At 41.0% G+C, this 23,553-nt stretch overlaps 1 protein-coding gene across 11 annotated transcripts in view; it reads right to left on the reverse strand.

The window, feature by feature from the left end:
* The window catches only part of DENND1A (DENN domain containing 1A), a 513,010-nt gene that overhangs the window by 241,131 nt on the left and 248,326 nt on the right, over nucleotides 1-23,553 (reverse strand). For 9 of the 11 annotated variants that reach the window (XM_043566883.1, XM_043566886.1, XM_043566881.1 and 6 more), the window contains 3 exons: nucleotides 21,544-21,624; nucleotides 16,893-16,946; nucleotides 1,089-1,199 (listed from right to left, as the gene is read on the reverse strand). In XM_043566883.1, the coding sequence (XP_043422818.1) occupies nucleotides 1,089-1,199; nucleotides 16,893-16,946; nucleotides 21,544-21,624 (246 nt within the window). Of the gene's footprint in view, nucleotides 1-1,088; nucleotides 1,200-16,892; nucleotides 16,947-17,042; nucleotides 17,155-21,543; nucleotides 21,625-23,553 lie in introns of those variants that run through there. The other 2 variants (XM_043566887.1, XM_043566884.1) reach the window with 2 other exon arrangements.

The raw sequence follows: 23,553 nt of genomic DNA on the forward strand, positions 1-23,553 counted from the left end.
TTTAGGCGGATGTATACTGATGTCTGTGATTTACTTTAAAATGCGTCATAAAATATGATGGATTGATGGATAGCATGTGGGATGGGCAGGTAAATAAATATGTGTCAAAACAAGCACAGTCAAGTGTTAATGGAAAAACCTAGACTGAATTCTATGGGTGTTTACTGTAAAATGATTTCTACTTTCTGTCTTTGAGAATTTTCCTTATGAAATATAGGGAATGATACAAACTCCTATACTTGGCAAGTTAAAAACAAAAAACTAAAATAAAAATATGAAAAAATGTTTATATTTACATATAGCAAAAGCTATTACAATATAAAAGACCTCATTCCAATTTATTAAACAACAAAAAACAAGAGTCCTATAAGATAAATGGGAAAAGACATTAACAAAATATAAACAGAAAACAAACCCATGGAAAATATTCAGTAACCTGTAACCAAAGAGAAACAAAGCAAACCTGCAATACCACTTTATACATATTTTATTAGCAAAATTAACACACAAATGCATGAACACACACACAATTCTGGCAAGACTGCAGCAGAAATGGTAACTCATATACAGCTGGCAGCATTCACTATAAACAAATACAGCCTGTTTGGCAAGTGGTCTGGCAGTCCCTAAGTCACAGTGTTCATCAAGTCCTTTGACCTGATGGTCTAACTCATTCAAATACGAACTGCATCCGTCCAAAGCAGCCACAAGATGTTCACGGCAGTATTATCTACTAAAGGATTAAACTATGAACAACCTAAATGGCCATCGAGAGAAGAAAGATCTAGGGAATGATGACACATCAATACAATGGAATATGATGCAGACATGTAAAGAAAATGACAATGACGGAAGCTTATGTGAAAATATGCAAAGTGTTCATGACACGACCAAATGGAAAACTATTTATAACTGATTGTGAAGCTATAAGAATAAATGAAACATGCACTGTAAAGAAACATGAATAATTAATGAAAATGACATGTTGAGGGGATTGTGGCTGATTTTTTTTCTAAAATCGTCTTTAATCTTTCTGATCCATCTTTCAATTACAGCAATTAAAAAGCCCATCTCATGAGTCTACTCACAGTGCTGAGTTTGCTGCAGATGATGAGAATCCGGCGTTCATACAGCATACTGGCATACAGATGTAACATGTTGTTTACATCCACAGCCACAAAATATTCTGTCAGATTTCTCTAGGAGAAACAAGAAGGGGAGATCGTAGCTTATTTTGTTTGCTCTTGTTACAGGCAGTATCTAAAAAAGCATGTGAAGCAAAAAATCATCAGAAAGTATACTCTCCTCTGCCCCTGTCCTATTCTTTCCACCTGGGAGGCTGAATCCCACTGTGTGTAAAATCATGAAATGCAAAGTTGGAAGAGACTTTAGAGATGAAGCACTTGTGTGTGGTGACTACAGTTTACGTGAGGTCACAGGCAGCACTGTGTTGCTTTTCTTATCAGTTCCAAAGGGTGAGCAGGACAGGAAGTCTGCAATCTTACAAATGAGGAAACCGAGGCTCAGAGAGGGATGCCAAGATCAAAGAGTCTCATGAGCAATAAAGACAGGACTGCAGCTCTGATCTTCTGACCCCAGATCCTAAGACTTTCCCAATGCACTGCACCATACGCGTAGTCAAGAGAAAGTACCCAAGGACCAAAATGCTTTTGGCACAGAGCCCGTTTCTGTCCAACAGATCCCACCCGCAAAGGCTGGGCACACTCCTCTCTTGTCATCACTGCTGGCGTCCCCCTCCTCCACAGTTTACACTCTCTGAAAGGACTCGGCAGGAATTGGAGCAATTTCGAAGATTTACAATTTCCAGGTATTTCACTCAAAAGGCAAAAAAAAAATTGCAGACAAGCAGCAAGTGGTGACAAAGCAGTGTTTTAACCAGCTTTTGTCTGTAGCCGGGACTTCATTTCTTTAATTAGTACTCTAGATTGGCCCTCTTTAGGTTTCAGAAAAAATACAATGTGTTTCATTTCTGCAATCCTTTCTATACCCACCTGACTTTAATAATATACATGAATATGTTAATTTCCTCAATGTTACAGGTTTTCAATGCCACACAATATAATCCTCTGAAAATGAAGGGGGTCAGGGAGGGAACACTACTGCCAAGGGGTTGCAATGTATAATGATGAAAGAGCCATAACCCATAAATTCAAGAAAACCAGGTGGATTTTCCATGCAAAATAGCATAAAGTGCTTTTCAACAATATTACGGGTTGGGAAAAAGAATGGGCACTTATCTTATGATTTATTGTTGTTTGATTGGAATACCAGGTTAACCAGTGACCTTTATAGTGAGTGAATTAACAGTTCCATATACTGACTACCTACCAAGTACCAGGTACTATAGCAGATACTTTGTATGTGTGATTTTACGCACTTTCCACAAAACTCCAATGAGGCATTTCTCCCCCAATATATAAAGTACGTCTGAGAGAGATTCAGTAGCTGGTAGAGTCAGAATTTGGACTCAGATCCAACTCCAGAGCCCATATATTTTCCCTTACGTTACATTGACCCACTTAAACATTTTTAAACATCTACAATACACACAGCTTTACATACGTTATTTCATTTGATCTTGAAACCACTCCTTGAACAGGTATTATCGTCTCTACATACAGATAAGAAAACAGAGGCAACAGAGAAAATGAAGTAATATGACCAAGGTTACACACTATGTACATATTCAGTCTTGGGTGAGTTTGTCTCTAAGCCTGTGCTCATCGTTTATATCACTAAAAATTGTAGGTAAAAGTTGTACTCAGGAAAGAAAGCACAGCACAGGAACAAAGCAGGATCAAAGTATGCCTGCTGAAAGAGAAACACTGCTGTTAAGAACTGTTATCCCATTTACTGAGTAATCCTTATGTGCTGGACAACAGGTACTTTACCTGTGTTCTCTCTAATCTTTCTCAACAACGCTGAAAAAGGCAGTTTCATTTCCATTTTACAGATGTAGAAACTGAGGCTCAGGAGGGGTAAGTAGTCTGCAAAGGTCACCCAGCTAGAAAAGGCAGAGCCCAGTTTCAAAACCAGGTCTCCTGAATCTGAAACCCTTGCTCTGACCACCATGCCGATTTGCCTCTTAACAAACTTGAAAACCAAAAACAAGAAAGGCAGTCTCAATGAGTCAACAAGTGGATCTCTTGCCCGGTGGACTGAGGAGTGCTGAGCTGATGATGTCAGGGTGGGGTTTGTTCTGAAGACCGTGACATGGCAGAGCTATTCTCGCAAACAAAAATACAAGGCCCTCAGCTGAGCATTTCAGTAAAATGCTTAACTGCTGATGAATTACATAAATTTTTCTTTTAGGAGAGGATGGAAGTAAAAAGAAAATAGAAATGAGGAGCTTAAAGAAGGCCAGAAAGCCCATTAGCACTTTTGACAGATCCAAAGATAACTCTGAAGCCACCAAAACGTGGCCTCAAGAGTCTGCCAAGAAGCTTCACGCTGGGTAGAAATATGTTACACAGCTTGCCGTCCAAATAAGGAGACACAGCGTCAGAGACAAATCCTGCACCTTATTTTGGTGGGAGAAAAAAAAAAATCATAAGGATACTTTTGTGGATGGGGAAGGAAACATTTCTGAAATAAAAACACCACTTGGTTGAGGCATAACCCCCAGGCCCAATCGGGTTCGGAGGGATTCAGGTGCTTGTTCCAAAAACTCTACACAGGTATGTTAAAAATATGTAACATTTAGCCAAATTCTCTCTAAACTGTCATGTACTTTTTTTGGTATTTCTCATCCCATCTGTGCTGATTACCAAGATATTTGTGTCTAAACAGAAGCTGTCTTTCTTATCTGCTTCCTCCCCTGCCTCTTTCCTTCTGGGAAGCCACCCGCCCAGGCGGGTGGGAGTGGGTGGGAGTGGCGACAGCCCCGGGAACTTCACTCAGCCTTGGGAGCACCTGTGGGGCAGAGCAGGCCATGGGAGCATCTGTGGGGCACAGCAGGCCTTGGGAGCAGCTGCGGGGAACATTTACAGTTTCCACCATGCTTCATCTCCGAAGAACACCCCTTGGAGAAAGGGGTTTTCTCCCTTGTGCCTTAAAGGATCCAGTGGCTTAAGCCCCACCAATCCCCAATTTCTCAAACCTGCCATGCCTTTTCTTACCCTCAGGTCTTTACTTCTGTTGTTTCCTCCTCCTAGAATGCTCTTCTCCTCCTTGAGAACACCCATTTACTTTCCAAGACCCAGCTGAGATGTCACCTCCCCCTGGAAGTCTTCCTAGATTCCTCATTTGTCAAGCTCCTCCACTTTGAGCAGGCATGGTGATTGGTCTCTATCTTATAACCACTCAGTTACAAGTAGGTTTCTGTCACTTCACTGAGGTCCCTCTGGGTATAATGACATATCCCATCACCTAGCAGTTTGATGAAAGAATCAATAAGTAGAGAAAGCAGTGACTAAGACTCCTTAGCTGGACTAAGAGGAACACACCAGCCTGGAAGACAGACAAGGTGGTGTATTAGGAAGAACACAGCATTGACGTCAGAAAACCTGGGTCTGGGTTGGATGAAGGGATCAATGGTGAAGGGCTCATGGAAAACAAAATTGACACTAGCAACTCACAAAGTCAGATAAAATGGCAGGGGGGTGGGATTGGGACTTGTTTAAGGTGTGTGTGGCTCTATTTATTAAAAGTGTAAAGAAATAGGTGGTTTGTTCATCAGGTAGTGGGGGAGGGGCTGCATGCAGAAGCGGGTGTTTATTTCACAGCCAGCTCAATCATGTATGTCTGATGGGTAAGACAAGAGTGTAGAGAATAACGAGAAGAGACGACTTCCATAGCAAGTTGTCCTAGGTCAAGACTGCAGCCAGAACATACTGTGAGCTTATATTTATAAAGGACACAAGGTATACCACTCTCCTAGCACTTTCCTTCAGTGGGACTAAATCTTCAACCTCCCATTTCTGTCTCCTGTAATCAGCCAATCAACAAACGTATTTAACTCCTACTATGTGTTTAGTACCAACCTGGGAGCTGGGCCTGCAGAGATTAAAGAAAAGATGATCCCCATTTTCCAGGAATTTAGCCTGGGGATGGCAATGGCATCAGTATGGTGTGCAAAGTACTGTGGTCCAGGCCGCACACACTCCAGGGCCGCCTGAGAAGGGCAGATTCAACTTTGCTGGACCGATACGGGAGGAAGGCTTGACAGAGGAGAAGATATTAGGTCTGGGCCTCCCACCAACGGTTCACTCAGTGGACACAGGAAGAAGCGTATTCCAGGCAGAGACAGAGGCAAGGAGGAGAGAAGAGCTCTTAGCAGTTCAGTAAAATGAAGAGCGGGGTTTAGAGCAGGGGACATGCTGGGGCAGGGGAACTGGGTGCAGATTCTGTGAGAGCCTAGACTTCCCTTGTGGGTCAGAGAGAGTTGCTGAAGGATCATGATATAATCACATATGTGTTTCGGAAAGATCTTCCTGGAGGTCCTATGGAGGATGCACAGGAGAGGGCAAGCGGGAGGCAGCACAATCAGTTAACAGGCTGGCGCCATATTCCCAGAACGAATGACTACAGCAAAAAAACTATTGAGATGAAAGCTTTGGATATGGATGTGACAGATCTCTGTAAAGTGGAATCACAGGACTTGATAATGAATTAGACCTGAGAAGTGGAGGGGGGAGGAAGAATCTCAGACAACGCTCAGGACTTCCAGGTTACGGAGTACCACACTTGTCCACTTGCCCGGTTTTTTAGAGGGAGAGTCCACTCACTTAATGTGGGATCAGTCCTCCTTGTAAAGAACCATCAATCCTGTCAAGCAAGGTGTTGCCGCTCACCTGGTCTTGGGCCTAGTCTCCTGGATTATAATGCCACCAAGGCTAAGTCTAAATCACCATTCCCTTTATTCCCTGACAATGAAATCTCTGTGTGACTCACCTGCTGGGAAGGAAAATCTTGCTTAGAGGGACTATTTCCAGTGTCCAGACTCAGAAGGGTTCAGTTTTCTCAGTGCCAGTACGTTTTTAGGTTTAAGGACATTCTGTTTCCATTCATAGAGCTCAAGCATTATTTCAGTTACATATCAATGATGTGCCTTGTGAGCATTCTCCTATCTGCCTAGCATGTATTATGGGCCTACTCTGTAGGGCTGGGTAGCAGGGATATGAAGCTGACCACTACTTGGGCTGGGAAGGGCTCAGGTCCAAGGAAGGTTTCTAGTCAACAGGCCCAAAACAGCCTTGAAGTTGAGTTTCGGAAAAGGCGTGTGCTGCACAAGCTCCTTAGCCTCTCCAGGCTCCCGTTTCTCATCTCTACAAAGAAATGACAGTAAAGGTCCCTTCCAGCTCTAACCCTCTGTGGCTCTAAATCCAGACAAAGAGGAGGGGAAGGCACCTGACAAACCTCATTTCCCCCAGGAGAAGCCCCATAATAGCTGCTGACTTCTAGCCATCCCTGCTGGCTCCTGTGCCGATCCAGGTGGCTGGGGACTTCAGGCTCACTGTGATCCACGCCCGGGGTTAGGAAGCAGGTGGGGGTTTGGGGGGATGGGCCAAGGATGGGAGGGGATATAGTGGGGCTTAGAGAAAAAGCGTCTTAGGTTCAATACCTTGGGGAAATGAGATAATCCCCAAACCAAAGAACCGACTCTAAGCTGGGTACTCCTTGGAGCCTTCGAAACAGATGCTAATCCGCCCCACGGTCTGTCATTTTATTAGTCTTTGTGACTTTCAGCTTCATACACAGTACACATGATAAAGACTTACTGTACTGTGTCTGGAGGAGGCTTCTCAGGCAAGAGGCTTGGTTTTGCCAATGGGCTTACTTCCTGAAATAACTCTTGCTCAGATTATTTTCCCATAACGTAAACCTTTAGAATCCTCAATTGATTTTTTTTTTTTTTTAAGAATTTAGGTTACTTTAGTTGTGTGGGATTCTTAAGAGGGAATTATAAATTTGCATTCTAAAATAATCTGTCTAAGAATTCCACAAACTCACTTAAGCAATCACATCAGAGAAGTATATTATAGGAAAGAAGGCAGGGTTTACCCAGAGGTCAACTTTTATCCCTCCTGTGTGAATGGAAAAACCATTAGAATAAACAATTACCTGACAACCCTTAAGAGCAACAATGGAATTCTCTACAATCTCAGTACTTGATAATAGGCCTTCTAGTACCACCTCAACTTTGTTTATTTCTCAAAGTCACGATGAGTTCATAAATCTTTTCTATATCATGGTACATCTTTTGACAAAGTGGAGCCTGGGCAATGTTATATGTAACTGTCCATTCTAAATGCTTTTCCTACATCATTAACCACTCAGTATGACACTGACCAGATAATTAAGACAGGTTTGTTTAATATCCCAAATGAAGGTCTATATGATTATCCATTAATCAAAAGTAAACTTCAAAACCTGGGTGCTTAAAAAAAAAAAAAAGTCCCTTATACAGCCAGTTTACAATGTTATTATTACTACCCATACCTATTATTATTGTTCCTGATCTGGGATTTCTTTTTAGTGCAGGTCAATTGTTTAAAATTTATAAAGATTTATGCTCATTTGACTATTGCCTGTATAAAATTCACTCCTACATGTGTTATCTTGATGGAGAAAAACCCTGATGAACAATTACCTAGTGATGCTTTTTCAGTGAAAAGGAAGAAAATATTTCGACGCAGAAATTGCAGGATTAATGAGAATTAACTTCAACAGCGATCTAAAAGTGGAAAGAATTTTCTATGTTTGCTTTTCATTAATGTCTTGCAGACACACTGACCCAAAAGCCAAGTGAGAAGAATTGTTATTTTCCCCTTTCTGCGGGGTGGCTGCATTGCTCACTCATTCACTCAGCCAGCCAGCCAACCATTCAGTCATTCTATAAATATATATTGACAATCTACTATGTTCTAGGTAAAGTGCTAATTACAGAGATGCAGCGACAAAAAAATACTAATCCCTCTCATTCTGGAAGGAGAAATGACATTAAACATGTTCACAAAATTAATGACAGAACTGAAACTGCCGATGAGCAATTTCTTAGAAGGGCGTAGGAAGCCATGGAGCCTAAGGCCCAGGGCTCAGCAGCATCTCAGCACTGGGATCAGATTGACCTGCGTGTGATGACCGGTTTTAGCATTTATTGGCCGGCTGACTAGGGGCAAGTTACTTCAGGTCTCTGGGCTTCATTTCTTCTTCAGAGCAGGGAGAGCAACCACACCACAAGCTGCTGTGAAGATCCCATGACATAACAAATACTGCCTGAACTGATCCATGGTAGGTGTTATCTCTTTCTTACATTAACCGTTCTCTGAAGCTGTCCAGAGCAACAGGATTCTCTGGCGGCAGAATTAAGTTCCATGTGCCAAAGTCCTTCCATCCTTTTCTTTGCTTATTCTCTTAAGTTCAGTATGCCCCTTAGAGGAGATAGTCAATAAATGTTTACAGAACCCCCCATGTGGTAGGCACTGGAGTCCTGGACTTCATTCCTGGCACCATTTCTAAGCTTCAAAAATTACGGTGTCATTGGAAGCTGCTAAGAGACTTGTGTGGTCAGACACACACTCCATGAAAGGAAATGATCTTCACAACCCAGAATGTTAGCAAAAACCCAGAGAAAGACAAGCCCCCAGAAGTAATGTGCCCTAGCCCGTAGCCACAACACAGACCTCAAAAGAGGTTAAGACTAGGATTGTAGGAAAGCAAAGAGAAGAAGGGAAAGAAAAGGACCATCAAAAGCTGTATCTCTCTTGCACCAAGCATTGAACTTGGAACTTTACATTCAATGCTTCATTTGTTCCTCCCATTTTTTTTTTTTTTTAATTACATAAGGACACTGAGGCTCCGAGAATATATGTAAGTAGTCCAAGGTCCCCAAGTGGTGGAGCCCAGTGTCTGGCTGTGTCCACAACTCATGTTCCTTCCACTACCGCAGACTATGTCATATTAACAACCCCGTGGTTATTGCTTGTTTCAATCTGCAATGCACCAATTTAGTCATTTTAAATTAATCCTTGAAAAATCACCAAGAGATTAAAATGCAAATTTCAACATGGCTAGAGCTCAGTACTGACTCTATGTCAAAAATCACACAAATTGGTCCTACAAAAGTTCAGATTCTCCTTAGAGGAAAAGCGTTCCTGCTTCACTTCATATTTGAGACATGAAAAATAATTTTTTTCTCTTTCCTCATGAATATCAAAAGCCAACTGCAGGGAGGCAGGCTGGCGTAATGAAAACAAAATGCTTGGTTTCCTTACCAACCTCAGTCACTACACCCCACTTAGGTACAGACCTTGGGCTGGTAACCTCAGGTCTGTGAGCCTCGGGTCCCTACATATAAAATGGGGCTCACGTCTACCTCTCACAGAGGAGCTGTAAGGATTTAAATGGAACCATGTATGTTAGGAGTCTGGCAGATTGTTTTTATTATTCCCGCTTAGAAACAAACAAGGCCAGCCTTTTACCGATTTGCAAAGGAGGATTTAGGGGACAATGGGTCATACACAGGGAATTGGTTCATTAGTGGCAAAACCAGCAGAGGGAATGCAAAAAAAAAAAAAATTTTTTTTTTTTAATGGTGGGGGCAGTGCAGACAGGAATTGGAGCTGAGGCTATGAAGAAGACAGGTTTGTTTTTTCTTCCTAACCTATTTCTAACCTTAGTTATAGCAGTTTTGAAAATTAAGAAATTATCAGAACTTTCAAGTACCTTAAATTTAAGTTCTGAAGGAATTCTCAGTCCTTAAAATTTTAAAAAACTAAAATAATGAACCTCACCTAGGCAATAATTGTTACAACATTATTTATAATAGCAAGACATTAGAGACCATCTAAACGTCTATTAGTAGGAGAGGTACAGTTAAAACACTAGAGGGACTTCCAGTAAAATATGGCAGACTAAACACACATATTTGTCTTTACTTTCTGATACCATCCCTCCCCAATAACCCCCCAGGAAAAGTCACACTGAAAGAATTTTAAAAGACATAAACCCCAAAGAACAAGAGAAAAGACATTACTGGAAGAGAGAGGTCAAATTTTCAGAAGCCAGAACGCAGATGTTACTAAAGAAATGGTTCTCAGGCTGGGTCATTCATCCCAAGAGACATGTGGCAATGTCTGGAGACATTTCAGCTGTCACAGCTGGAGAGGTGTGTGCTACCATCATATCACTACATGATCTCAGGAATGCTGCTAACACCCCACAACACACAAGACCATCCCACACAACAAAGAATTATCTGGCCCAACGTGCCCACAACACCAATCACAGCACCAACTGAGGTTGAAAAACTCATGGAGGGTGACCTGGAAGCTGACAAATGGCTGAACACGAAAGCTGGGACAGAGGGACAGGCTGCAAGCTCAAGCCCAATGCAGGCCACAGAACTCCAAAAAGGCTCGGGAATCGAGACACCCAGAACCTCTGAAGGTTGGAAAAAGGGTGCCAGTGAAAATAAGATTCTTCTCTCTCAAGAGGCTCACTCTGACACCCCTCCAGCAGAAAGGCACTGAACCTTTCTGGAGGCACTGAACCAGAAAATCTTGGGGACACCAGGTATAGTTAAGGACAGAGGATAAAGCACTAAATAAAAAATGGGAGGGGGACTTAAAGAACACATCCTAAATGTTGATATCCCATAACTCACCACCCTCCTCAGCTTCCAGAATGCTGGTAGGTGAAGCTTATGCTCACAGACACAAACAAAACTTACTAGATCTAAAGAAAAGATTCTGATACTGACATTTGAGAGCTCCCCCGTAGACCCCCTAAGTAACCAGACCTCTGATCCATCATCTACAATAAAGGCCCCAGGTAACAAGCCCCATTCATGAACACAGACCTTCCACTTAGCTTTTTAGTGCTAAACAGGGCTGGACACCCACTTGAAGAAAGCCTCTACAATCAAAGATATAGAACGAAACAGAAGAGAGAAAACATTGAAGAAAAAAACATGCAAGAAGAACAATTTTTTAAATCTATACACAATAGTCTCAAAGAGACGAGAAAAAAAATATTGCACTCCTAAAACAAGATGCCATTAAACAACAAGTTATTGAACAGAACCAAAAGACTCTTCAATAAGAAGGGAAAGAAAAGGACCATCAAAAGCCGTATCTCTCTTAGACCAAGCATTGAACTTGAAACTTTATAATCAATTCTTCATGATATCAACAATGACAGCAGAAGAAATTCATCAGGGAAGAAAGACTCATTGGAAAAAGGAAAAGGAAAAGGAAAACTAAAAGGGAATGACAGAAAACAGAAAAGAAAATTAGAGGATCAACACAAAAGTTGAACATCCTACCATAGAGGCCCCAGAGAAAAGAGAAAAATGAAGAACAATTTTTTCAGAGAAATAATGTGACAACACTTCCCAGCTCTAAAGGACATGAGTTTCTAGACTGAATGAACCCACCAAGTGCCCAGCACAGCAGATGAAAATGAGCCAGAGCAAAGCAAATCGTTGTACAATTTCAGAATACCAGAGACAAATAAAGGATCCTAAAAAATAAATCAGGAATCAGAAAGGCTTACAACTTCCAAGTTTTAACAGGAAAACTAGAAGTCAACAAAGTTCCATCTTCAAAATTCTGAAGGCAAACTTCCAACTCATTCCGGAGTAGGATAATCATTCTCAGTGATGGAAAGTTTCAAAATGTTGCCCCCAACACAATACTTTCTGAGGAAACTACTGGAGAATGTTTCACCAGAAGGGAATAAAATAAACAGGAAGATGTGAAATCCAGAAACTCTTAATTGACAAAAAGTTGTACAAGAAAGGAAACGCAATCATAATCGAATGTCTCCTTCTGCATGCTTATTTATAAACATTATGGATTTAAAATTTTTCCTGAAGATAGAGGAAAAATGGGGGAGGGAAAACATGCAAGTGATAAAAAGTTTTTTTTTCTGGGGAGAGAGGGGCTCAGAGACGGTAAAAGACCTAAACTCTCAATTTCCATAAGAAAATTAACAGGTGATATCTGAGACAGAAAAATTAAGAGGTAGCCATATACACATTGGTTTAAAACATGGACAGAAATACTGCAATTGCTAAAAACTTGAAAGTAGCTGCCTCTGAGAAGTGGAAAGTAAGGAGAATTTGAAATTTTCATCAACAATTATGTGGTACTATATGATTTTTTAAGGCATTAATAGGCATAATTTTCATAAGAATAGTAATACCATTAAATTAAAAAATCATTAAAAAAGGATGAAGTAAATATAAACAGGTTTTAGAATACACTAAACTAAAGGGGCGCCTGGGTGGCACAGTCGGTTAAGCGTCCGACTTCAGCCAGGTCACGATCTCGCGGTCCGTGAGTTCGAGCCCCGCGTCAGGCTCTGGGCTGATGGCTCGGAGCCTGGAGCCTGTTTCCGATTCTGTGTCTCCCTCTCTCTCTGCCCCTCCCCCGTTCATGCTCTGTCTCTCTCTGTCCCAAAAATAAATAAACGTTGAAAAAAAAAATACACTAAACTAAAAAAGTGAGTTGTAAAACAATATGAATAGTATCACATTTATGTCTTAAAAAAATGTCTACAACACACGCAGGTACTCACACATACGACAGACACTGCACATACATAGAGAAAGGCCTAAAAGGTCTGGAAGGACATACAAACTTGAGGGAGAATGGGACTAGGGGTAGGGGACGGACAATGTTAATTCATTTTCTATATGTACTTCTTACTTGTTCAATGTTTTTTATAACAAAGATATTCTATAACAAATTTTAATGACAAGGGTAGATGTCCATAATACACTGTCATAAAAAAAAAAGTTGACATAAAGGTATATATTTGGTATGATCCCCACTGTGTTTTTTTTTTAATGTACATTTATTTTTGAGAGAGAGAGAGAGAGAGAGAGAGAGAGAGACAGACAGACAGACACAGAATTGAAGCAGGCTCCAGGCCCTGAGCTGTCAGCCACAGAATTGAAGCAGGCTCCAGGCCCTGAGCTGTCAGCCAGAGCCTAACGCGGAACTTGAACTCAAGAACTGTAAGATCATGACCTGAGCCAAAGTCGGACGCTTAGCCGACTAAGCCACCCAGGTACCCCTCCCACTATGTTTTTTAAAACGTAGCTTCTGAAACTGTTTTGTTTTTTTTTAATCAAGAGGACACTTTTATCTCAAAGTATTATCTAATTCCCAACTTAAGTGGCTAGAAATAAACTTGCTATGAATAAAGCAGGAGCAGTGACCTGTGCTCTGGCCAGCCAGACACCTATCTCCCCCCGGCCATCCAGGGTCCTATAGCAACCTTGGGGCTCTAGGCTACATAGTGTGAAGACTAGTACTATTGTAAAGAGGAAGGGAAGAAAAATTTGGAACGTGACTTTCTCTGAGATATGGGATTACAAGTGATTTTTTCTTTTGCTTTTGTATAATACATATACGTACATACCTTTCCTATGATTTGGAACAGTTTACATAATATCTGTTCCTTAACATGCCTATACAACCACCTAAAGCTGGCACATTTGTAACAGCAGGGTGTAGAGATGGCCAAAAAAATCTTCATTAATCTTTTCAAGTTCTGGTTCTATATTCATATTTCCTGTTTCTTAGGTTGACTTCAATCACTTATATTTTTCTAGAAAATTTTCTACTGCCTGTTCCAAATTTATTGCATAATTTTAATTTTACTTTAGTTTTCTTTTCAAAAATTCAGTTTTTAAAAAGTCTTATTTTTCAATTCTACTTTAACAAAATTTTTTACCTAAACCGTAATTCATTTTTCTACTTTGGCTTTTTTATTGCTATTCATTTTCCAGCTTTTTGAGCTAAAAGTCAAGTTCATTACTTTCTAAGTTTTTCATTTATAATAAAGCATTAGAAGCTATCAGTTTCCCCCTGAGGGTAGTTTTAGCTGCATCCGTTGGCTTTTTGTTGTTTGTGTTGTTACCATTAATATCTAAATAATACACAACTTTAATGTTTTATCCTCTTTGAACCAGTCACTATTTCAAGTAGATGATTATTTTTAAATTTTTATTTATCATTAATTTCTAGTCGTATGCATTGCCATAAAAGAGACTGGCCTGTAAGACTTTGAGTTTCTCTCTTTAAAAGTTTTCAGTGTGATCTGGGACATAATCAATTTTTATAAATGTTTCATAGCATTTGAAAATAATCCCGCGACAAACAGCCTTTTGCTATTTGTCCACAGTAAGACCCTGCTTCTTCTCTTCCACAGGATTTTTCTAGTTCTTTTTTGGGTTCTTCCATTGTCTACTTACTGACTGCTAAGTATCCATAATCATTTCCTTTATGTTGTGGAAATTCCTGAAATTTTCTGGTGCATGGCAGCTCCCTCTGGAACTATATTTTATAGTTCTTTTGTCATTTCCATGGAATTTTTTGAGAGGTGAAAGGTAAAATTGTGGGCTCGAAGTGTAGCATAGCATATGAAGGCTCATCTCTAGAATCAGAAAGACCAATGTTTGAACTCTAATCCTACTACTTCTTGGCTGTAGAATCTTGAACACGTTGCTTAAATTTTCAGGGCCTCTGTTTCCATATATAAAATAATAATTATGATAGTTAGCAACTAAGCTTATTAAGAGTGGTAAATGAAAAAATGCAGGTAATCACTGAATACATCATTTGACAAGCAGTAGTACCCAGTAATATTAGCTATTGTTGCTGAAATGGGAATGACAGGGGCGCCTGGGTGGTGCAGTCGGTTAAGCGTCCGACTTCAGCCAGGTCACGATCTCGCGGTCCGTGAGTTTGAGCCCCGCGTCGGGATCTGGGCTGATGGCTCAGAGCCTGGAGCCTGTTTCCGATTCTGTGTCTCCCTCTCTCTCTGCCCCTCCCCCGTTCATGCTCTGTCTCTCTCTCTGTCCCAAAAATAAATAAACGTTGAAATGGGAATGACAGACCAAACTTTTTACTACTTAATGTCAAACAAAAAGAAAACAGTGTTTTACACCAGAGCCTGATCATATAGATAATAAATTTTATGGATATATTTGATAGTCCCAACTGACTAAGATGTTTACCTAAGGACAATTCTACAGTCTAATAACTTCATTAATAAAGCATGGTTACTTGACACTTATAATTTATCTGTTTTACAGACATTTAAAAGAATTTCCTTTCTGTGCATCTGTAGTAGTTATAAAGAAATATACCACTTATTCCAGTACTTTAATAATCAAATATATACCCAAAAGAATGAAAAGCAGGGACTTGAACATCTAGATGTTTGTACACCAATGTTCACAGCAGCATTATTCACAATGGCCAAAATGTAGAAACAACTCAAGTGTCCATCAATGGATAAACAAAATGGAGAGGGCTGTTATGCCTACAGTGGAATATTACTCAGTCTTAAAGAAGGAAGTTCTGATACATGCTACAACATGGATGAACCACAAAGGCGTGATGCTAAATGAAATAAGTAAAACACAAAAGGACAAATATTCTATGGTTCTACTTAAAGAAGATACCTAATCAAATTGAGAGAGAGAGAGAGAGAGAGAGAGAGACAGAAAAAATAGTGGTTGCCAGGGGATGAGAGGAGAGGGTAAATGGGGAGTTGATTTTTAATGGGTACACAGTTTCAGTTGGGAAAGATGAAAAAGTCCTGGAGATGAATGCTGATGATGACTGCACAACGATGTGAATATATATACACTAATGAAATGTATACACAAAGATGGTTAAAATGGTAAATTAGATATTATATTTTGATACAATTTTTAAAAAGTAATCAAGTGCCTACATGGTGGTGAATCTATATTTAATTCAACATAGTATTATTTATTTATTTTTAAATGTTTATTTATTTATGTGTTTATGTATTTATTTATTTTGAGAGAGAGAGAGAATGAATGAATGAATGAATGAATGAATGAATGAATGAATTCCAGGCAGGTTCCAATGTGGAACCTGATGCAGGGCTCGATCCCATGAACCATGAGACCACAACCTAAGCCAAAATTAAGAGTCAGACACCCAAACGACTGAGGCACCCAGGTGCCCCTACATAGTACTATTTATAATCGAAGTAAAACATTTTGGAAATATGTTTTAAGGCTAGATACATAATTCATCTTGTTCAGAGGGCAAACATTAACCTCTGCTCCCTCAGACTCAAGTTCACTGCTCCAAACTCTTTAAGAGGTGGGACTGGAGGGGCCTCACACTCATACCCACAAATATTTTCTTTTACTCTCTTAAAAGCGAATATAGAACCATAGTATAATTGTACTTGAGTAAACCTACCTGAATAAAAAAATCTTTACAGGTAAGTTCTTCATACAGAAGCATTTTCTTTATAAGAGAAAAACTAAAAACCATCTAAATATACAACACTAAGGGAAGAGCTAAGTAAACCACATAGCAAATGAAATACTATGCAACCACCAAATATGATTTTTATGAATAAGATAGACAAATGTTTATGCGATAGGTGATTTTAACTATGTGAAACATACATTCCCAAAAGAATAGAATGAGACATCAACATGTTAATAGGGGATTACCTTTGAGAAGTATGAGGAATGATCCCTCCTTGTCTTTACACTTTCTCTTCCTTTCAAACAGTCTCTATTTGCCTTTGCTTTTGTAACTCATTATTTTTATAATGGGAAAATGTATCCTTTTACTTTATTTTAAAACTAAGTAGGGGCGCCTGGGTGGCTCAGTCAGTTAAGTGTCCAACTTTGGCTCAGGTCATAATCTCATGGTTTGTGAGTTCGAGCCCTGTGTCGGGCTCTGTGCTGACAGCTCAGAGCCTGGAGTCTTCTTTGGATTCTGCGTCTCCCTCTCTCTCTGCCCTTCACCTACTTGTGCTCTGTCTCTCCTTCTCTCAAAATTAAATAAACATTAACAAAAATAAAATAAATTAAGTAAAAAACAAGACGAAAAACTTAACTTTTCTCCCCAAGTACTCACATTTTCAGGTATGCTGGGAAGTTCTCTGGTATCAGGCACAGTAAAGTAAGAATGCTGGAAAAGAAAAGCAAATGCTATTTATTTTTGTAAACATATGCCACAAGCATATTACTCAGAAATCCAGTAAGGGATCTGAAGATAGTTCCTTACTCAATTGAGAAAAGTTTCACTCATAGGAAACGACCACAGAATATTTTCTTTGGATAATGTTGGATTACAGCCAGACATGTTAAATCATCGGTTTGGTAGACGGAATTCTTTTCTATGAGAGATGAACATCTTTAGGAGATATAAATGAACAGCTCAACGAGGTTAAAGGCTAAATTCCCCTACAATGTTTGCACATTTCTGAACACATGAAAGCTGCAGGCTTCATAATTTATTGTTCAATGAGGCAAGTGGACTCAAGGGACCAAGTATCACTAGGTTCACTCAGCAATGGTCTTACCAACCAAACCTGCCATTTCATTTTAGCATCTGAGGTTATATCCATATACAAGCTGCAGGCAAAATCTGCCCCAAAGGCCCAAGTGACGTTAAGGACAGCTCTAACTGAAGGTCTGCTGCACTGAGATCACTACAGATGGCTAACAGTGGAGAATTCTGTCCCCTATGCAGGCTCTGCAAATAAGCCTCCTGACTTCCAGTGTAATCTCCAGTGAAGGGAGTGGGAGACTCAATGGAGCTGAAAGCCTGACCTGTTCAAAGAACTTTCAAGGAGGCATCCCCATGTATGTAACGAGCATATGTCCCTGAGTTAAATGACAACAGGCTGAACTGATGACACCTCTTCTGTGCTACTAAAGACAAGGAGGACAATGGCAAGCAGGACGGGAGAGGCTGGTGCTAGCCAATTAAAAATGGGATTGTGCAAAGGGCAGGAAAGGTCGCAGCAGAGAAGGTCAGCTTAGCCACGGCCAAAGTTCAAACCTGGACCCCCAAGTGACATTTCAGGAAGTCCCTCCCCTCCATTCTTGGATAATTGCAAAATAAGTAGGTCTCAAGAAGAATGGGTTGTATAGACTTCCTGAAATGAAAGGCTGGGTGACAACTGCAATAATGACAACAACAACAGTAATAGTATAAGCTACTTGCCTGATATTCAACAGATACTGACTGCTGGATACCGCTACATGGAAGGCTTTATGTCAGGGAGTTGTATAAATGTTATCTCTAATTTCCATAACAAATTTTAAGATGATATTATCTCCATAGTATAAATGGGTAAATTAAGGCTAAGGGCACACAGCTAGCAGGTAACAGAACCAGGAACTGAAACCAGGTCCAGAGAACGAGAGCTATTCTCTTCCCACTGTAACAGATTGCTATACCTACACTTTTTATGAACAAATTATAGCTAAAGCCTCTTGAACTAAAGTAAACTAAAAGGCAGAAACAAAAATTATGAAAAGACCACTTAAAAAAAAAAAAACCCTCTCTGCAAAGCATCATTCCAAAAGCTGCATGTCTGTGCCAAAATACCACCTATGAAGTCTTATAATAGAGACTATGCAGCATGAAAACTAGTTAACAATTGGGGCACCTGGGCGGCTCAGTCAGTTAACTGTCCAACTCTTGATCTTGGCTCAGGTCATGATCCCACATTTGTGAGTTCGAGCCCCTCGAACTCTGTCAGGCTCTTAGGATTCTCTCTCTCCCTCTCTCTCTGCCCCTCCCCTGCTCACAATCTCTCTCTCTCAAAAATAAATAAATAAACATTTAAAAAAACGCTAGTTAACATCCGATTCAATTTAACAATAAGTTGTAAAATACAAGGTTAAATTTGATGCTGAGATACCAACTTCTATCACAAACGGCTAGGGGGAGTCCCAAGAAATGTTCAGTAATGGATGTCCACATGGTGATGGAGTGACAAAATAGTGGCCGGCACAGCAAGGGAGAAGGAACAAGGACCAGAGAGTCACCATTTAATAGTTACGTGAACTTAGTTAACTTCGCTTGATAGCTCAGAACTTCAGTTTTTGAACCTGTAAATGGGAAACCTGAGGTCTCCTTCAAAACTGTTCTGAAGAATAAACGTTATACACGTGAAGTGCCTAGCATTCCATACATTATATTTTAATAGAAAATTATTACTTCTCGACTGCTAATTTGCATTTGTATTTTTTCTCAATTGCCTCTACCAGACACACAGAAGTAGTCTCTTCTGGCCAAAGACACAAAGTCTAGGATTGCCATTTTCCCACATGTCAGGTTTTATAAGCTGAATGTGACTAGCCCTTCAAAATCCGAAATGCAACATGGAGAGAATTCCTCCCGAATAGGAAAGAAACAAATATCTGCCTTTACAGATGCAATGGATTGTAAACAGTGAGGCAACGCAATTCCAAAACCAAGTAGTCCCCAGGCTGTCCTTTGAGATTCTGTCTTGCTCCATCACCCATGAAATGCAGCAACCAGAGGAGGTCAGAAACATTCCTAGGAACCACTGGCACGAAACAGCTGCACCTCCTCCCCCCAACAGTTTCTCCTGCCCCTGGGATGACTTGTCCTTGAGGTCTGGCAGCCACTCAGGGGAAGGAGTGGCCCTTCCTCCCCAGCAGCTGGTGACCCAGCCAGGCTACTCCACAGCTACCTGTCGGATGTCATTACAGACTGAAGCAGAGAGCTCAAGCTGCTTGAGGAAAAGGGACAGGGACAAAGGCAAGGTTGCTTAGCTATCTGGCAATGACCCGAACAGGTTTAAAGCTCATTTCTTCATCATCTTTTCCGTGCAGTCTTCCCTTCAAGAATTTCTCTAACAAGGTTCCTTTCCTTCCTCTCTTCTATTAGAATGAACAAAAACCTCTAACACCAGTTTCTTCTTTGCTCCCTTTCTTTCAACACTCATGGCCTAGTGGAAAGAACATGGGCTTGGAAGTTAGCCCTGGGTTTGAAAACCCCAGTCTTCTCACTTATTAACCACACAGCCTTGGGTGAGCAAGTACCTTTTTCTCTCTAAGCCTCATCTATGAGACGAGAATGCTACTATCTGTTCTGTAGAGTTGTTTTGAGCATTAGAGATGCATACTTGGCAGAAATTAAGAACTTAACGAAATAGAAGATCTATTATTAGTTATTGGTAGTAATACTGCTTTCAATTTGATCATTAAAAAAACCCTGTGAGATATGTTTTCTTTATGAGGGCAAATACACTAACCACTGAATACCAATGCTGCACCTGGTCCTAGTGAAGCTGAACAACAAAACTTTCCATTATTTCAAAAATAAATCTTCTTATCTACCAGGCCGGTCGGTCAGTCTGTCTGTCTGTCTGTCTGTCGGTCTGTCTATCTATCTATCTATCTATCTATCTATCTATCTATCTATCTATCTATCTGTCTGTCTGTCTAAAGAAAGGCAGACTGTCACATGCAACACATCATTTGGATGTACCTAGAGCCTTGGAAGCTTAACTACCCTATGTTCTCCTACAACACTTGAGAGCTTGTTTGGAGATTCTAGCAGGAGAGCACAGCTACTCCTATGCCCTGGACTAAAGAACGATCCTCCCTCTATCAGGGGAAGGTCGTGCTCTTTGACCGAAGGCACAGCTTTGGGAGGGACACACATGGAGAGATGAGGGAGGAAGGGGATGGGCAAAATCAGCTGGATCCTGTGATCAGCGGGGTGACAGATGTCACATCACACATCCAACACAATTTTTTAAACATTCAGATCCCACAACATAGGGAAAATAGCCCCTGGGTAATCAGTCAATAGCTGGCCAATGGGTGTCCATCTGAGAATTTTGATGAAGGTGGTGGCAAAGGTTTGGCCTGGAGAATCAGAGAACTCCAGTAACTGAAATATGAAAAAGATCCCTACACCTCTTCTGACATCTTATCCGATCAATGAGGAGCTTGGGACCCACAGGCTAAAGGTTTTAAGATCACCGAGGTCACCGGCAAAACTACAGCTAGACTGAAACTTCCCAGTGTGGAGGGTTTTCAGCTGAGCGCACCACACATCACGTAGCGTGTACTTAAAAGAGTTCAAAGAAACAATCATTCCTGTGGGCCAGGAACCATGCTAGGCTCTCTCCATTCCTGTCCTTGAGGGGCTAGTGGCCGAGACCAGAGAACAGATGCGGTGTGACTAAACACTGCAAAGCGTACAAGATGCTCGGGGCAAAGAAGAAAACCTCGTCTAAGCCTTGTGGACAGAAGGGAGGCAAGGGGAGGATTTCTCTATAAATAAAATCCAAGGTGAGTTCTGAAGGATAAATGTGGGTTACCTTAGTTAGGAGGAGAGAGGCAGTGTTGAGGGCTCAGGGGCGACAGCATGGGCTTCAGCAAAGGGGCATGCACAGCAATGATGAGAAGGGAAGGAAAGCATGAGGCAGGGGGCTGAGGAGGCGGGAAGGGGCCAGCCATCACATCCCAAGCCCGGCACCTGCCATCCAGGAGATGCTAGTGATGGGATGCCAACCAGGAAGAGGGGAGCCTGGGGACACTTGGGATCCATTCCTCATGGAATCCCAAAGAAAGGGAAGAACTTTAACTCTCTGGCCTGTCTTGAGTCCAGAGGCTTCAGAGGCAGGGCTGGGGAAGGTGCAGACAACAAAAGACGATCCTGTTCGGCTAACTCCATCTTACTGTTAATGATGAAATGGTTTCTCGGCGATCGTTAATTTTCTGCCCCAACTTACCACACTGAGATGAACAGACACTCCTGGGTCAGGAATGGGAAGTTTGTGCAGAGTTTCAAGAAGCTCATTCCACTGATTTTCCTGAAAGAAATAAAAGGCCTAAGTAACAAAAGCAAGGCTGAGCCCTCAGTCAGAGGCCAGCAGGGAGGTCTGGGCACACAGTGAGCTGGAGGCCCTCCTGACAGAGGGGGCTGGGGAGGTAGTGGCCGCAGCATAGAAACAGGCTTGATATTCAAGTAGGTTGGACAAAAGACACTGCTTTATGGCTCAATATAAGAGCCAAACAGATCCTCCTACACCAAGTTTGACATTTTCTACTGAGTAAGACACCTACCATGACCGCCTTTTATGGATCATATACCATAAGCTCTCAGCAAACCTACCCTCTCAACTCCATAGCAACAACTTTTAAATGCAAACAATCCCAGCTTACAGGGCGGGGGTGGTTGGGAGAAACAACGACGACACTATAGATCTTGTCTTCATCATCATTACCCTCAATTAATTTTATTGAGTGCTCGCTGGATGTACACAGCAGCATCCAATTATGGAAAGTTAAAATGAACTACATACAACAGCATGCAATATAGTATGGTGGCTGTGCATTTTAATTAGTGAAATTGAGCCACAGAATGAAATACAAAGCAGTACAAATTATTCTATTGAGAACAGATTCACTTTTAAAATGCTCAAAAGAACACTGCTTATAGAATTATGCAAAAGCCATTTCTCCCACTCTGTGGAATTCTCTGTGCTGACAGAATAGTATTAAGCTTGCAGTTCTATCCATTTGTTACCTGTTTGATCCTCACAACTACCCCACTTCACAGATTGAAAACTGAGGCTCCGGAGGGTGCAACAACTTGGCTCAAGTCAGCCAGTTAGTAAGTTGCACAGCCAGGAGCCGCATGCAAGTTTTCTGTGTTCAAGCCCAGAGGCCTCTCCGCTGCTCTATGGCAGTCTTTGGAATAAACTTAAAGGAGAGGGAAAGAGGATGAGTCCAGATCAAAAACCTGTTTCAGGGGCACCTGGGTGGCTCAGTTGGTTAAGCGTCTGACTTCGGCTCAGGTCATGATCTCGAGGTCCGTTGAGTTCAAGCCCCATGTCAGGCTCTGTGCTGACAGCTCACCTGGAGCCTGCTTCGGATTCTGTGTCTCCCTCTCTCTCTGCCCCTCCCCGACTCACACTCTGTCTCTCAAAAATGAATAAATGATTTAAAAAAAAACCTGTTTCATTCCGAACTCTGATAAATCGTTCCAGTCTCTCACAGATAAATGAATGTGTGCACATGCACACGTTTACTTCTGGTCTGCAAAAAATCTCGAATTTACAGAGTAATTGTAAGACAGCAATTTTTTATTTCCTGAACTATGTACAAGTGAGTTGCTGACATTATGCCCCATCATCCATATATACAAAGGACATTCTCCTGTATAACCACAATTAATCATCAAAATCAGGAAATTAATATTGATAGAACATTCCCATCTAATCCTCAGATCTCATCAAGTTTTATAAATGTGCCCATAATGTCCTTGGTTAGCAAAATAATCCAATTCAGAATCACATGTTGCGTTTAGTTGTTAGGATTCTCTGGTCTTCATCAGTCTGGAACAGTTTGAGTCTTTCTTAGATTCATAGGCACTTGACAGTGAGTCCAGTCATTCTGTGGAATAACTCTCAATTGTTTGATGTTTTCTATTGATTCAGACTTCAATTTGTTCCATGATTGATGATGTTCCACTTTGATCATTTCATTAATTCATCTGAAGTCTCTATTATGAAGGTACTCATTTTCCCTCTGTGTTTAGCAAGCATTTTGTGGAGTGATACTTTAGGTAAATATCCCATTCCTCATCAAACTTTTAATTTGTCTGTACACACACACACACACACACACACACACACACACACACACACACGTAAGGACACACAGTTTCCTATTTTACTCACTGACTGCAATCCTTTGCTATTGCTAGTTGTTTTGATGCTTGAAATTGTCCCAGATCG

Source organism: Prionailurus bengalensis, chromosome D4 (assembly GCF_016509475.1).
Source record: "Prionailurus bengalensis isolate Pbe53 chromosome D4, Fcat_Pben_1.1_paternal_pri, whole genome shotgun sequence".
Taxonomy (NCBI): domain Eukaryota; kingdom Metazoa; phylum Chordata; class Mammalia; order Carnivora; family Felidae; genus Prionailurus; species Prionailurus bengalensis.